The 17,350-nt window shown below is 46.8% G+C and overlaps 2 protein-coding genes across 2 annotated transcripts in view; one reads left to right on the top strand and one right to left on the bottom strand.

Moving 5' to 3' along the window:
* The window catches only part of EIF2B1 (eukaryotic translation initiation factor 2B subunit alpha), a 7,474-nt gene extending 5,255 nt beyond the window's left edge, over positions 1–2,219 (top strand). The window contains exons 6-9 of the mRNA XM_075568356.1: positions 377–445; positions 531–606; positions 1,592–1,717; positions 2,026–2,219. Coding sequence (XP_075424471.1) covers positions 377–445; positions 531–606; positions 1,592–1,717; positions 2,026–2,181 — 427 coding nt within the window. The 3' untranslated portion in view covers positions 2,182–2,219. The remainder of the gene's footprint in view (positions 1–376; positions 446–530; positions 607–1,591; positions 1,718–2,025) is intronic.
* Positions 2,033–17,350, bottom strand: DDX55 (DEAD-box helicase 55). Its single transcript, XM_075568352.1, has 14 exons — positions 17,200–17,350; positions 15,963–16,013; positions 15,379–15,465; positions 14,598–14,689; positions 14,078–14,140; positions 13,422–13,571; positions 12,392–12,581; positions 11,019–11,101; positions 10,431–10,562; positions 8,916–9,008; positions 8,330–8,444; positions 5,757–5,925; positions 3,517–3,824; positions 2,033–3,063 (listed from the first exon to the last, which is right to left on the bottom strand). The coding sequence occupies exons 1-14, from the start codon at positions 17,305–17,307 to the stop codon at positions 2,911–2,913; spliced, it is 1,794 nt and encodes a 597-aa protein (XP_075424467.1). The 5' UTR covers positions 17,308–17,350; the 3' UTR covers positions 2,033–2,910.

Raw genomic sequence — 17,350 nt, 5'->3', positions numbered from 1 at the left:
AAAAACCACCACCACTTTATTTTGGGAGTATGATGGATGCTTTAAATTAGAGATGAACCAGAGTCACATACACAATTCTATACAGGATTGGCATACATGGATTACATCCAATATGGGATAAAGAGCATCACACCTAATACACAAACAGCGGAGGAAACATTCCGACATCGCGTTACAATCACTCGCACGAAGAGCAGATTACCTGCCGCCATATTGGCGCAGTGAGACTGGACACTAGGAATAAAAGGAGATTAACTCCGTACACTAGTCTCCTGAGACACTTACGGATTGAAAGTGGATTATTACATTCAGGTGTGCAGATATCACACAGTGTGTTTATCCAGTGCTGGTAACTGTTCTGTTTTCTCTCCCATAGCAAAGAGATGGCGGAGGCCCTAAGAATCCGTAAAGTGCCAGCAACAATGATCCTTGACGCTGCTGTTGGGTATGTGCAATACATGCTGTGGATACTCGTTTGGAAGCTGGTGGCCCTAACGTGCGTCTAATACTTTCCTCCTCTTGCTAAACAGTTACATCATGGAGAAGGTAGACCTGGTTATTGTGGGAGCTGAAGGAGTAGTTGAGAGCGGAGGAATAATTAATAAGGTAAGGCTGTTATTCACACAGCATTACGTTTTGGGTATGAATCCAATATCACATTACTCTGCTGCTTCTCTTCTAAGATCCTCCAAAAAGGTTCCTCTTACTCTTATCTTGTTTCAAAGATTTGTAGCGCTCTTAAAATAAATTCTTGGGGGGGGAAGAACAAAGAGGTGTAGAGCGTCCGAGGGAGCAGGGAAACGCGTTGGGAAGGGTCTGCGGTATTTCGCACTAACGAGCAGCCATGGACCTGACGGAGAAGGTGACCGGTGATTGGAGCGCACAGGGACATGTTCAGCACACAAACACTCTGCAGGAAAGAGATACTAACCGGCCAGTGCCAGCACCGGAGCCGAATGGTATCCAGGGGCTGAGATACAAGGCCCACAATTTATATCTGAAATATGAGTGCATTGGTTAGTGCTTAGCATTTTGTGCTCCCTATACTACACTGGTTTTGCACTTCAAATCTTTCAAACAAGATATATTTGTTTCCATGAAAGCTGTCCCAGCCAAAATAATATGCAGAATGTTTAACCTTTGTACTACAAAGTGCCCTGTAATGTATTATTTGCATTCACGTGTGTTTATAATGTAATTACATATTGAAAACGATCGGCACCACCTCAAGTAGGTATGAAAATATACACTGACGTGGGCACGTATCGTAACCAAAGTAATAAAGTATCAACCCGACCACATGGTTCAGAAGAATGGACGCAGCACATTGGGGAAATAAGGTAAATATATAGGTCAGAACCGAAAACCTACGTTTCGAGCCACTGATCTTCACCACCCTCATGACGATCGGTGGATGGAAACGTTGGTTTTGGTTCTGACTTCACTATAATGACCTTATTTCACCAATTCCCGTGAGCTACGCCCATTCCTCGGAACCGTGTGTGTGGGCGATTATACATCTTACACGTGTTTGTGTATATTGGTCTATAAACGAGTCTTTTCATAGTGTGTGTGTTTTGCCTATGAACAGATTGGAACCAATCAGATGGGCGTGTGTGCCAAGGCGCAGAACAAACCTTTTTACGTGGTGGCAGAAAGCTTTAAGTTTGTACGACTCTTTCCTCTCAATCAGCGAGACGTTCCCGACACTTTTAAGGTGAGCGGATGTGCGCTGTAAGCGATACATTGTAACGTTCGAACGCTCGCCCTTGTGACCTGTGGCGCATACATTTTAGTCTCTTGTTTTTGGAAGCATGGGTTGGTGGATTAACACCTTCTCTGCCGGGAGGGGTTAATGTTGCTTGCTAGAGCTTTGCATTAGGCCACACACTGTGACAGGTATCTGAGAGCATGACATGTTTAAGGAAGCAGGAACCCAGGCAGCTTTTGAACAAGCTGCGTGCATATAGATCTAGTCCGTGATAGTATTTGTAGGATCGCTAACGGACGCTCCTTCCTATTTAGTACAAAGCGAACACCCAGCAAGAAAACAAGGACCTGACGACGGAGCACCCATGGATTGACTACACGTCTCCCTCACTAATCACGCTGCTCTTCACCGACCTTGGCGTTCTGACCCCCTCCGCAATCAGTGACGAACTCATCAAACTTTACCTGTAATGTTTTATTTTGAAGAGCGTTAAACCAGTGAGATATTAGCGGTGTTGTGTCTTTATTCCTATAACTAAGAATACCAGATAATGAGGCTGTGTGTAATAAGGGTGGCGATGATGCAGGTGTGACATGTGATGTACGCCTATAATATTAGTAACAAGCCTGCAATACTTTTATGGTAATTGTTAGACAAAATAAACCCCTTTTCTACCTCTTGCGCAAAACATTTATAAAACATTGTTACACGTGCTCTTTAACAGCTGCAGGGCTGACCGCTGAATGCCCTTCAGGCAGCAAAAGCCGCCATTTGAGAAATATCTTATTTGAAACTCACACTGATGGAAACTAACACTACCGTAGCTGGGTAAACGGGATTTGGCTTTAAACAAAATAAGCCGCTGAATTCTGGCCAACAATAAAACACTGTTCTGTATCATCTACACGAGGAGCGTAGAGGTTTTATGTACAGTCAATATAAAGGCGAGAGCACGGTTAGATATGTTTACACTTTCACTTGTACATTTGAAGACTTGCGGCGAGTGCAGCTAATGCCGGAAAGACTTCCAATGTTAGTCCATTAAAAGGAAGCACCTCTCCACTCACGGTGCTGGAAGAAGTGTCTGCCCTTGAGTAACACTTCAAACCTCCAACGGTATTAGTCCAACGTAAAGCTGCTCCCTGACCCTGCTACGGAAGGGGGCAGATTAAAAAAAGTGTCCCCCACAAGCAACTAGTTCAATCGGAGTCCCCAGATCCCTCCTCAGTCTGTTTCCCAGCAGTCAGCTGCTTCTCGAACTCCTCCTCGCTGATTTTCCCCTTCTTCAGCCTCTTGAGCAGTTTGGTATCACGGAGTAGCTCATCCACATCCTTGTCATCGACATCCGAACCCTGCCAAGGTCAAGAAGACCATGATCATATACACAGCGCGACGCATAAACAGCGGTGCATCAAATTAAAGACGCACAAAACACACTCAAGTTGGGCACGTCCCACCCTACGTTGCTTGCTGGGGATGTGTTGCATTACTGTAGTGTCCTCATCTTCTATTCAATTTATATCTTTTTACTTTCTACAGATTTCAGATCGTGTCCCACTTGCTTTCCCTCCTCTAGGGTGCTGGTTAACAGCTAATGGGAGTTTGGAACGCATGCTATATAATAATGGGTTTTCTTGTGTGGCACCGACAGTTTACGCAGCCCTGCACATAGAATATGTCCAGTCTCAATATATGGAATTAAAGGGGCGCCTCTCGTATATTAAGACAGTACAAGGAAAACATGACTTTGTATCCAAGGTCTAATTAATAAAACAATGGCAGGGAATAAAACGTATATCATTTACCTCCTCGTGTTTCCGTTTCACCGCCACCTTCTTCCTCCGGTCCTTCCTGGCTTTCTGCCTGGACCAGGCTTTGTTCTTTGTGAAGGTTTTCCGCCTCTCTCCCTCCTGCTGCTGTTCCTGCTGGCGTTTCTCTTCCCTCTCCCGCAGCAGCTTCTGGCGCTGCTTTTCCCGGTTCTTGTCCTTGTACGGGATGGCGTACGTATCGATGGGAGTGGGTACAAAACCGGAGAAGTCTTTTCCTTTGAGCTCCGGCATCCGGGGCATTTTCAGCAAAGCGAAGCCCCGGGCGAGAGACACAAAATCCAAATCTAAAAACAACCACGAAAAAAACGACTCTGTAAAAAATTCCGTCCAAAAGACTTTTTTTTAATATGGTATTGAAGCAGGGGGTCTCCAGAGCTGAACCACGTTGATTTCAGCTCCCGGACCCCCCTGTTTCCAGAGATACTGACCGCCGTAGGGGGTAGGAGCTCCGGCTGGGCTCTGTGGGGCTATCGAAATGGTGGCTTAAATGTCCCGTGTCACACGGGCCAATAGGAAGCTGTGACGTCATCCCTTGCACTTTCCCATTGGCCCACGTGATCAGGACCTTTAAACAGCACAGATACCGGTACCCCCTTTGGCGGTAAGTATCTCTGGAAGCAGGGGGTCCCCGGAGTGGAAATAAACACAGTCCAGGTCTGGAGACCCCCTGCTTCAACACGTTACTTGGACTGCTGCTTTAAGCAGTGTATACCCTTAATAAATGTGCCGTAGTATAAAGTACTATTAAGTATTTCTATGTAAAATGTATACGTTTGACACTACCCAATATGATATTAAGAAATGCACAGAGATACTCAGAATCATTACACTGTGCAGCAGTCATTAAAAAAAAAATAGTGACTTGTTTTTTTTGCCGGGGAGAGAACTGAGCGAGGGAGAAACGGGGACAGGGAATTAATACAACGGACACCAGTGTCAAACAGAATATATACATATATAGTGTAGGGAAGAAAATGAAATGACGGAAACTAAAGGTGTTCACGACATTAAAGTAAAGCTACGTGAAGTCCATCCAAATACATACAGGTCGCAATATAAGCAGAGAGAGGGACTGAGGGATAACATTACTTCTTAGGGAGAGAGAAACATGTCCGTTATAGCTTTGACAGGGGTGGCCAACTTCAGTCCTCAAGACCCCCCCCCCAACAGATCAGACTTTCAGGATATCCCTGCTTCAGCACAGGTGGGTCAATCAGAGGCTTAGCCTTCGATTGAGCCACCTGTGCTGAAGTTGGGATATTCTGAAAACCTGTCCTGTTGGTGGCCCTGGAGGACTGGCTTTGGCCAGCCTTGCTTGACGAGATCTCTCCCTGCCCTTTCTAAGGCCGGGGCCATAGAGGCTTCAGCAGAGCGGAGGCACGCTGACGCTGAGGCTCGCCTGCTTCAGTCAGTGCGATTCCATGGACTTGCAGGCGAGCCAGCGTGCGCGAAGGAAGCCGGGGGGAGGTGGTTGGAGGTGGGGCAGTGACGTCGCTGGGCCAATCGCCCACGACGCACTGACGTCAACGTCACGGCACCGACATCACGGCGCCGTGACGTTGACGCTGCTTCAGGCTGATTGGATGTTTTCAGCCGACAGTGCGCTGAAAAACAGCTTGGCGCTCGGCTGAAAATTCCAAAGCCTCAGCACGCCTGCGGACACTCGCGTGAGCCCCCTCTCAAGGCATCCTCATTGAGGATGCAGGGGCTCAGCGCGGAGCGTCCGCACGGCTCAGCGCTGCTTGTCCTTCTATGAACGCAGCCTAACTCGGTGTTCATATTAAATTATTTTGCTCCGTTCAGGAGATAGAAGCATTTGGCGTATTTTCGGGCTTATTCCTCTGCTGCTGCCGATGGGGCCATCTTTTGGATGTAACTCCCCATTGAAGTTAGTGGGGAATTTCAGACGATATCGGCCGATATAGAATAAGCCCTGAAGTGTCCGGGAGATTAAAATCAAGCTCTCCCCAGAGCAGCTCCATCGTTACCCTGCTAACCTCAGCAGCTGGAGATTACGATAATCATGATTTTTAACACAAAGTGCTTGGGGTGCGGGATATGAACACTATAGGAGTTAAAATCTGGGGGAATCGCTGCTTTACGACTTAACGGCCACTTACATTTTTCGGCGGCAAACACATTTTGGACTAAAATATAAAGACATCCGACAGACGACCGGGATGTACGCTGGCGATATGACAGAATACACGCCATACCTTTCACCCTGAAGATTAGATTGCACTGGTGTTTGGCGTACGCCTGCACAAAGGACACAAACGCCTTCATCCCTTTCTCAAACACCGCGCGGTCGGAGGCAGCAATGGTCCTCAGCTTCGGGAGGTGATCCACAGAACTGTTCTGCAGCGTCATTTCCTGCAGGGGGCACTACGGAAAAGAAGGGGATCTGCACTTAGGCAACAAGAATGTGCGACCCGTACTCGCGACAAACCTTTACCGAGCGGCGGTACGTAGCGGATCCATAAACTCTGCCGGTCGCCAAGATTATTCAAGTGCGCATTCGGAATACAGCGGTCACCCCTCACGGGTGGAGGTCAAGGGGACTTCAAAAAGGAGCAAAATAATATTTACAGTAACCTTCCAACGTGTACGTGACGAGATGTGAGATTTCCGCACCTACTTCACAGTCTCGCAGAAGGATCTTGTAGATCAGCGGTGCGCAAACTGGGGGGCGCAAGATTGTTTAGGGGGGGCGCAGGAAGCAGCGGCGATTTTGCCAGGAGCAGAGGGAAAAAAGCCGGCTGCAGCTGCAATTTTTCTTTTGGCCATTAGGTGGCGCTGTGCTGCGCTGTGCTACAGTACACAGCAGCATCTCGTTGCTTCCTGCATCAGCGACATGGGGAGAGGGGGTGAGTGAGACTGGCACATGGGGTGAGTGAAACTGGCACATGGGGGGAGTGAGACTGGGACATGGGGTGAGTGAGACTGGAACATGGGGGAGTGAGACTGGCACATGGGGGGAGTGAGACTGGGACATGGGGGGGTGGGGGAGTGAGATTGGGACATGGGGGGGGGAGTGAGACTGGGACATGGGGGGGTGGGAGAGTGAGACTGGGACATGGGGGAGTGAGTGTGAGACTGGGACATGGGGAGGGTGTGAGTGACATGAGGGGGGTGAGAGTGTGAGATGGGGAGGGGGGTGAGAGTGAGTGTGACATGGGGAGGGGGGGTGAAAGAGCTACATGGGGATGGGGATGAGAGAGACATTGGTGGGAGGGAGGGAGACACTGGCAGGAGGGAGAGAGACACACAATGGCTGGAGGGAGAGTGTGAGAGAGACACCGGGTGGAGGGAGAAACAATAGCTGGTTGGAGAGTGCAAGAGAGACACTGGGGGGAGGGAGAGGCAATGGCTGGAAGGAGAGTGAGAGACAATGGAGGGAGGGAGACACTAGGGGGAGGGAGAAAGAGAGAGAGACACACAGGGGGAGGGAAAGAGAGTGGGGGGAGACACTGAGGGGAGGGATAGAGAGGGACTGGAGGGGGAGTGTGAAATACAGGGAGTTGGAGAGACTGGAAGAGGAGTGTGAGACTGGAAGAGGGGAGAGAGTGAGAGACAATGGGGGGAGGGAGAAAGAGACACACACTGGGGGGAGGGAAAGAGAGTGGGGGGGAGGGGGAGACACTGAGGGGAGGAATAGAGAGGTAGAAAGCGGGTAATCAGGCGGTGCACAGCTGCCGTCAGGATATGAAACAGGGAGTCCACACGCTGTTAATCTAAAAGTCCATGTTTAATGAGTGCATGACAGCACAGGACAAAAACTGCTACAAGGTACTTCTTGACGCGTTTCGTCTCGTTTAGAGACTTTGTCAAAAGAAATAGAGAGGGACTGGAGGGGGAGTGAGAAATACAGGGAGAGACTGGAAGAGGTTCGAGAGGTCCTGAGGTGTTCTAATGTGGCGGGAAGAGAGAGATTAATAATACAGCAGAAATGGGAACGCTATTAGACAAATATTATAATATTTATTTTTAAGTTATGTAATTTGTGCTATAAATACTTTTTTTGTAGACGCGTGGCGGGGGCGTTACAAAGCTGGTTCGCACTGACGTCATGCACTGCACATGCACTGACGTCATGTGATTTTGATTACATCAGGCAGGGGGGCCCGAGAAATTTCATGGATGAAAAGGGGGGCTCGGCATAAAAAGTTTGCTCACCCCTGTTGTAGATCCATTAAAAAAGGATCACAACTTACAACTCATTTCCGCTACTTCAATAATATCTCCATTATAATTAATTATAATAATTCCAATCGCCCTGCTTGGAAAATCCACTACTGACTATTTTGAGATCTGCAATTGGTTACTTTTTGTCACCAACGTTTAATAAAAGGTGCAAAGTTTTAGAAAACGCAATCCCCTAACACTCAACAGGAACCTATAAAAATAAATTCTTGCACCAACGGTTTTATACGAATTAAAAGCGGGTGTGATTATGACAAAGGAAATAGTTACAGGGGGAACTATATTCAAATATCACAATTCAACTTCGCGTATCTTGGAACAGTCATGGACAATAAAAGTACAAAACTGATTCAGTCATCAGGAAGGTATTGGATAAAACAAATAATTCTGCTTTAAAGTGAATGCAGCGTGGAAATCCCACGGATAACATTTATATACTAAGGAGGCAGACATTGAAATGGCCGGGTCTGATGTGAAAAGGAGAGAGCGTTAAACTCGGCAACACAACTAAATATCCCCCCCCACCACCCCCCGCCACATCCTTTTGTTGTAAACAAACGACATTAACGTGGAAGGATAAAGTCACCTTTTGGTTTATTGAAAGGAAACTGACGTACGCGTCTTCCATGGGAAGCAGAAACACGAGCGCGCTGCCATGGTGGCCAATCCGGGCTGTGCGTCCGCAACGGTGAACAAAGGCGCTGCAAGGGAAAGCGGGTCAGCGGTCTCAAGGTCACCTTCTATGGAAGGAACGCGACTGCACGGAGGATCAAGGGGTAAGGGGCTGCTCTGCAAGCCCAGTGTCAGGACCCACACGGCTACTATATCCACAATGATTAACAAAGGTTTGTATCCCCTTTATTGTAGCAGGAGGGTAACATTCTTTAACCTGCAGTAAGACGCAATCCTAACTGCTGAGTGGGTAACACCAGGAGCCCTGTGGGATTCACTAAATATAACATATAAGAGCAGTAATGTTTGAAATGATTATTTGTTGTGCAGCAGAGGGGACTGGGAAACAGACACCATTAAATGCCAGGGATAGTTACAGGGATAAGATGTAGCCTCGTCCAACAGATACAAGGGCTTTCGTCCCATAGTACACAGTAAATTTGAGGGTTAAAGGCCCTCCTACCTTTACACGAGACATTGGGATTTAAAGGATGACATACCTGGCATTGCTGGGGGGATCGTACTGCAGGACCCAGTTCACTTCAGCGATGTCAATCCCCCGAGCCATCACATCGGTGCAAACTAAAATACCACTGCAAGAGAAAGAGAGGAGCGTGCGGCCCCGCTGTAACAAAGCATGCTGCCCGGAGATTATCACCAACACGTACATCACCAGAGGCCAACTCCAGTCCGCCAGGGCCACCAACAGGCCAGGTTTTCAGGATATCCCTGACTGAGTCACCTGTGCTGAAGCAGGGATATCCCGACTACCTGACATGTTGATGGCCCTAGAGGACTGGAGTTAGCCATCCCTCATCTAGTTAATATCACACACAGCTTTGTATAAATCCCCAAAATGCACTTGCCAGACCGGCGCCTGGCGAATTAGTTTGCAGAACTTGTAAAGGAGCCTTGTCCTCCCCCGTAACCCTTTCATATTACATCTCTAGCAAACCAGGGGTCTCCGGGGTTACCCCGCATTCATTTCAGCCCCAGAGCATCTGGAGATCCTCACCAATAATTCATGGAGGTTTAAATCCCCGGCCTCACGTGGGTCCATAGGAACCAGTACCGGTGCCACCGTCCCAGTACGTACTTCGGGAAGCAGGGGGTCCCTGAAGCTCAAATTATCGCGGTTCAGTTTCAGGGCCCCCCCCCCCCCCCCGTTTTTTTTCTTCAAAATAAGGGGGGCGGCGCAGGAAGGCACATCCCACATTTCCACCATCAATTCGCGGTTTCGCCAAATGAATCGCAACTCGGTCACATTTTGCGAGTGATTCGCCAAAGATTTTCTCCTCTCCAGAAAACCCCAGATTTGGGGTCTGGGGGCGTTAGCCTCTAATACCAACAAACGTTGCAAATTCTGACAGCGCTGCGACAACGCCGAGTGATGCACAGAACGAAAAAGGGGCAATTGTGCATGGTTCCCATGGCAGCGCTGGGGGTAGGGGTAAGACTGACGGTTTGTTGTTAATATACTTTAAAAACTATACAGTAAACCAGGGGTGCGCAAACTTTTCCCCCTGTGCCCCCCTGGCTGCTCTCCTGCCCTTCTAGCGCCCCCTCCTTACCTTGGGCGCCATTTGACGCCGCGTTACCACAGACAAGGTATGCAGAGGTCTCACGCGATCCCCCAGCATTTAATTTAATTGCTTTGGGGAAGAGCGCTGGGCCTCTGCAACCGCCCATGCCCCCCCCCCCCCCACCCCAGGAAAATCTTGCGCCCCCCAGTTTGCGCTCCCCTGCAGTAAACAGTAAGACCCAGTCTGTCAGCTCCTCACTGATCCTGTATCCTACATATATACAGTGTATGTTGTAACTGAATTGTAATATATTATAAATTATGTGCTAATAGATTACTCATTGCTCATCCTTTCCGGTCACATGGTCAAGGTAAATCGCCTGCGCATGTGCGCCTTCGGTGCTGAAAATTCCACCTGAAAGCACCCCCACTTCCGGGCCACGCAGTGACCAATGATGCGAGACTTCATGCGACAAGACGCTGCGCCGCTCACCTGTCCAGCTTCCGAAAGTCCGTGAAGATCTTGTTGCGCTTGTGTTTCATCTTCCCGTGAATGCTCATGACCGTCACGTTTTTCACCAGGGCTTCCAAAGCTTTCCCGTAATACTCCACGCAGGCGCAGGTGCTGCAGCAAACATGGGGACAGGAGCATCGCGGGTGAGAAACGGCGGCAGCGCAGGTCCCCGGCTGGCAGATAATAAATTAAAAGGAGCAGCTTCTCCGCTCGTATTTTTTTTTAGCCAATTTTATTACGGGGGGGGGGGGGGCATTGGGGTCCCACGAAGCTAAACATCATTATTTTCAGCTACGGGGAGACTCATCGATCAATTTACTGGGGTTCAATCTCGCTCAGGGGAAACAAAATGGCTGCCAATTCTCCAGCCAATAGAAAATCTGCAACATCATCGGTTGTGGCTTCCTATTGGACGGCCATTTAAATCCCCTTTAAAAACCAGGAAGTGACCTGTAACATCACCAGTAAGTATCGCAGGAACCAGGGGCAGACACGTGTGTCATATCTCTGGGGGCCCCCAATCCCAGTCCTGTAGAAGATGGACTGCCCCACAGTTTGCACGCATACCTAAAGAACACAAGGTGCTTCTCCTGTTTCCTCTGTCGCAGGAATCCCACCAGATAGTTGAATTTTTCATCAGCTTTGCAGATCTGCGCAGAAAAAAAGGAAACTTGGATCAGAGACTGAAATGCGGATTTTAGGAGTGACCTCAAGATATAAAAGGGAGTGTCGGATCTGCCTCTTGGGGTTCACACTGGCAGGATGTCAAGTTCAACTTCCAAAATATGTCACTTAAGAAAACCCTCTTTTAAACTGGGAAATGAGCTGCGTGCATCCAATAGGATATAGAAATGGTAATAAATTGTAGCTCAAAGAGAGGCATATAAAGTGGTATTTTGCTTAAAATAAAAGCACTGGAACCTGGTGATTGGGAAAAGATTTGGGAGACAATATCAGCTCGCTCTACCACCACTGTGAAAGAGAACGGTTACATACTACTTTATACATGGTATCTCACCACTGGGAAACTTCAGAAAGTATATCCTCAGACCTCATCACAGGGTTTTGGAAATGGTGGAGTGCGGGACACTTTCTCTCATCCCTCCTGGGAATGTCCCATACTAAAAACTCTATGGAACCAATTTGTACTCCAGGCAATTCATCCAAACCCAGCTATAGCTTTACTTCATAAGCGACCCCGAAGCATTAACAAAGTAACACAATCTTATGACGCACGTTCGTTCAGCCACCAGATGCTGTATAAACCTTTCATTGGATCGACCCGCTCCAGTAATGATGGAAATTAGAAATAGAATGAATCAAACTATGGTATTGGAAACGATGACTGCATGATATGAATGCACTCCGGGGGTTATGGGATCCATGGATCTCAGAGGAAACCGCCCTCGCTCACAATTAAAATCTACTAACGCTCTAAACCGCATCCATTGCTGGAGACAAGACCCTAAAGATTATTTATGGGTTCATCCAAGTGCATGGTACAGTATGTGTTCAGCAGAAAGCCGTATCATGTACATCAAACCAATCAAACCCGGCTGTAGTACAGGATCAGATAGCACCTCTACGCATTAAACAACTGCATAATATCCGGTGCAAACTGTATCTTGCTATATACTGTACTAAGCTGTAACCCAATTACTTCTTCCTACCCAAACCTTTTTTTGCTTTTTGTACCCCCCTCCCCCCGAAAACTCAATAAAAACAAAAAAGCACGTTCTCACTGAAAATAGAATTGTGTTTTTATATTATAATGAATCCATCTTCCCAATTTTATATCTTATAACCTGGTTGTCCTAAATGAATTGTCCTCAAATCGTCCCTAAATTTTTATTACCCGACTTGCAGCGGTTTTCCTTATTCTTTGGGATATTTTAGAAACCCAGTAGAAATGTAAGTTCACATCCGGGGGAACCCCTCACCATGTAATAATTCTGCAGGCGGGTGGGTGTTTTCTGAGTGCAGCTGGCAGCGACCCCCTTCTCTTTCACCGCGATTCGGACAGGATTGCGTAGCCCGGCTCGTACCAGATTCTCCACCTCCTGCGTTTGCGTGGCCGAGAACAGCCCCGTTCTGCGCTGCTTGGGCAGGAAACCCAGGATGGTGTTTATGCTGAAAACGGAAACATTACAAAATGTGAAGCAGAGATGATCTCAGCCCCGCAGACTGACAGGGCTGCCTCTGAGGTTACCTGATGTTAGCAAACTCGGGAGGCACGGCTGCAAGAGCCGCACGGCTCTGTACCTGCGGGAGTCAGTGGGTGAAATGAAGCATTTTAAATGCCAGAGGGTCGATAATCGCAATGTTACGGCAGTGAAGGGATCACTTATTTTGCTGCCGCTGTCGCAGGGTTTATGAGCCGTCAGGGGATTGATGTATGCCTGGCTCACCAGCTTTGGTTTGAAGATTGACTGTTCAACTGATAATGTTAAAGCCTGATCTGCAGACATTCAGCAATCTCTTCAAACCAAGTACTAAAGGGATCATTCACTCAAATGTGCAAGTGGTTATTGAACAGCAGATCAAATGCTGATTGATTACTGTTAGTAGTTCAAGCTTTTCAATGAATAACTTACCTAAGACAGAGGTTCTCAACGCCAGCCCTCAAGACCCCCCCCCCGACAGGTCAGGTTTTCAGGATATCCCAGCTTCAGCACAGGTGGCTGAATCAGTCCCTGCTTCAGCAAAGATAGCTCAATCATTCCCTGCTTCAGCACAGGTGGCTCAGTCTTTGATTGAGCCACCTGTGCCGAAGCTGGGATATACTGAAAACCTGACCTGTTGGGGGAGGGGGGGAGGGTGTCTTGAGGACTGGAGTTGAGAACCCTCTGACCTAGAATAATCTATATCACATAAAAGATCAAGATTACAAATGCGAGCGAGTCAGAGGTTTCCCGCATTCAGTGATCTCCCGGCAGCTGCAGAACTCCTCCGTTATTAAGCGTACAGCACCTGGCTTCAAATCCCATATCCAGCAGTCTGTCTGCTTCGTCCAGGATCAGGACATCCAGTGTTTTCACGCAGCTGACCAAATCCAGCCCGTCCGCCTGTCTCCGGAACATGTCTTCCAACCGGCCCGGCGTGGCCACAATAATGTTCCCCCTATCCCAAACAAGCAGGAGACACCCCGTTAGGATGTGTATTTATACAGCGCTTTACAGCTGTAACATATCAGGAATAAGCGCCTCACACATACAAGTAGACATTTAGGAAAATAAGTCCCTGCCCCGAAGAGCTCACACTCTAAGTGGTAAGTAGGGATAAAACTAATCCCTGTGTAACAGAGGGGGGAAAAAGACACTGGCTCATCGACTGAGTCTTAGGAACCCAAGTGATTCAGATAGGCGCTAAAAACACAGTGCTATATAATATAAATAAAGTAATTAATAGTGCTCAGTGTGTACTATTATAACAATGTAAGGTGAAGTAACACAAATCTCAACCTCCAAAAGGGAATTGTACGTATTCCCTATAGCATATTCATATCCTGGATGTGTCATCAACTGAGTCGCCATTAATAAAGGATTGTGTTGTGGAAAGGTGCGCAGTTTGTCTAATTCGTGCACTGTAGAAACATTTCTGCGCAGTGACGGGCTCGGGACACATACCCGTGTTCTTTAAACTTCCTGACATCTTCCACCGGGTTACTGCCGCCGATGAGGAGAATCTGACTGGACAAAGGACAGAAGAGAAACACGGTTATTTGCACTGGAAGAGAACACTGCACACTAAGGTGGTGATGGCTTTTTATCTGGTCAGCGGGCAAGGTGTCTCAAAAAATGATATTAAAATGTAGTTCCAGCTCTCTAGGATCGATGCGATGAGTGTTACAGAGCAGAAAGGGCCAGATCCACAAAACGGTGCTACGATTTAGCAAGCCTTTACACTGAAATGAATGGGAACTGAGGCATGCTAAAGCTTAGCACTGTTGTTGGATCTGGGCCTAAATCCCTTGGCTACCACATGAGTCTGCAAGGGGGGGCGGCTCCTTCATTACAACATGGCCACAGTTTTCACACTGCGCTAAGATTGGTAGAATCACCGCATTGAATATATGTCACAATACGGAACTGCAGAGCGATACAGGGTGAAGGCACAAAAACTACATGGGAACAAAAGTGCACTCACCTAAACTGTGGGAAATGTTCAGTAAAACATGACAGCACCTCATCTATCTGCACAGCAAGCTCACGCGTTGGTGTAATTATTATAGCTCCCACCTGCAGAAGGGCGAAAAAAGCAACACTGGGAACTTAGTTTAAAAATGGTTTAAAAAAAAGTAATCCGCCATCCCCCCATATGAATTTAACTCATAACGTTGGTATCATACTCCGTGAGCATGTCATGCTCTTTAAAACCAAGAGAGAAAATAAATATTGTTAGTGTTAAAATCCTGATTTTCCTAAATCTTTCGCATCTGAGGTTACCAAGGTTTTAGGGAAAGCTTCATTTTAACCTCCTGGGACACTTAATATCTCGTGAATGGAGCGTCGGACTTCAAAAATAAAAGCCAGGTTTGGGAAGACATCTTAAAGGAAGTCAAATAAATAAAATGTGAAGAGCGTGGACTGCGGCTTCACATTATGTGCAGATAATGTCAGTGGGTGGCAAAGTTACACAAATAAAGACACCCAACTGTTTGGCAAATACAGGTAGAGGTGCCTGCAGTTCTAAAGAGATTACAGGAAGTACAGCGTAGTGCAGGGGTGTGCAACTCCAGTCCTCAAGAGCCACCAGCAGGGCAGGTTTTCAGGATATCCCTGCTTCAGCACAGGTGGCTTAATCAGTCGCTCAGTCTGAGCCACCTGTGCTGAAGCAGGGATATCCAGAAAACCTGCCCTGCTGGTGGCCCTTACTGGAGTTGCCCAAACGTGTCATAGTGGATGTGGGGTGTGAAATAAAAGCTTACCTGATTTTTCTTTAACTTTTCTTCTCTTCTCAGGAGAATTTCCAAAAGCGGAATTACAAAAGCCAGCGTTTTGCCGCTTCCAGTTACCTGCAGGAGGTTTATAAAGAGAGAATAGTTGAGAATCGTGTAACGGAAGCCACCTACGTCTTTATTCCTTTCCACCCCGAAACACACACGTTTGAGGAGCAGTTTTCACAACATGTGATAAACACGCAAAGTGAAGTTTAAAAACATTCCATGTCACATAGAAACACAGAATGTGACGGAAGTTAAGAATCACTTGACTCACCCATTTGCCCAGTTTCCTATCTGCTATAAAACCTCAGACCCTATTTGATCCTTGGGGCGTTCTTTCGTATCTAGGATAGCCTTGTGTCTACCCCAAGCATGTTTGAATTCCCTTACTGCATCAGCGCCTACCACCTCCGTTGGGAGGCCATTCCACGTATTCACCACCCTTTGCATGAAGAAAAAGCTTCCTTACAACTGTAGTGCAGTAAGACACTTGGGGATAACCGACCCATTATATTAACTCTACGACTACAAGTACTGCAGTCCGCCAAGGAAAGGGATCGCACACTCACCGCTTCCGCTGCAATATCTTTGTTGCTCATGAACAGAGGAATCGTCGCCGACTACAAATAGAAATAAAAACCATCAGAGTTGGATGCGTGCATATCTTTATTTGTATACACAGCGCTGCACAACAGCAATACATGTGACAAAATAATAGGACACATAATGGAATAAGCGCTACAGACAGAAGTAAACATTAGGAAAAAGCCCAGAAGAGCTGACAGTCGAAGTTAAAACTTTGGAGCTACAGCAATAACAGCCGGACATATAAATACTTTTCTTGCTGTGAAAGTAATATGGTTACATAATAGGGGCAGGGATCAGCGAATACTAGAAGATTGCAAAAAGATCTTTACGGCCTGCACTGCTTTCATCCAATGGCAACATTGAATGACAGTATAATGCACTTAACACTTTTCAACGTCAGATGAAATTATCATGAACAGAGTTTTCCAAAACTTACAAGCTCCTTCAAATGTACTGTATATTGTGAGAGACAGGTATCTATTGGCCCTATAATGAGATGCCAAAATGTGTATGTATATTCTTATGTATTAGCAACAGCCACATTCACATCACTTTGTACAATATACATGGAAGCGCGCGCACGCACGCACGCACACACACACACACACGTCAGAATAGGTTCATGGTGCATAAAGGAAAACTAAAAAAGACAATATAAGACTCACAAGTTTTATAACTGATTGCACGTCTCAGCACTCTTATTTATACTACACAATTAGGTGTGTCTCTCCTTTTCCCCATATTAATTCCCCTTTATGCACCATGGACTAAAAAAGCTTTCAAATTCAGGCAACAGGGAAATTGAAATATTCTTTTTTTCCCACCACACTAAGCACCGCTATGTTTTAATGTTCAATGTGGGGTACTAAGAACTTGTAACATCCCTGTAAGCTGATATACATAAACAAGACGTTTAGGAAAATGTACCCAGAGGGTTTTGCAGCATCATTTATACTGATCATCTTATTTTAAACACAATTGTAAATTCAATGCATTTCTAAGTTTGATTTATCATTTGTAGGTTGCATGTTTTAATTGTGTAATGTTCATGATTAATGTTTTGCTGAATGCAATACATGTTATACTGACTGTTTGCCTTTGCCCATTTATACTGTTGTTTATATGGAATTCCCAAATCTCACTGGTTTTGGTCTCTGGGAGTCTGACATCTCTTACAATCTCCCACTCCAGCGGTGAAAAGGTTAACGGGGACCCTACCTGCACTGGGGTCATGTGGGAGAAGTTTAGGTCCCTCAGTGTCTGCCGGATCCTGTCATGTAATCTCTGGCGTAAACTGTCCCATGTCCCCTCAGTCACACTCTCCATCTTCCTCCCTCTGCTACGGGCAGTCCTGGAGTCCACACGTGCT

Source organism: Ascaphus truei, chromosome 13 (genome assembly GCF_040206685.1).
Source record: "Ascaphus truei isolate aAscTru1 chromosome 13, aAscTru1.hap1, whole genome shotgun sequence".
Taxonomy (NCBI): domain Eukaryota; kingdom Metazoa; phylum Chordata; class Amphibia; order Anura; family Ascaphidae; genus Ascaphus; species Ascaphus truei.
This window is presented reverse-complemented; position numbering and strand designations above follow the sequence as displayed.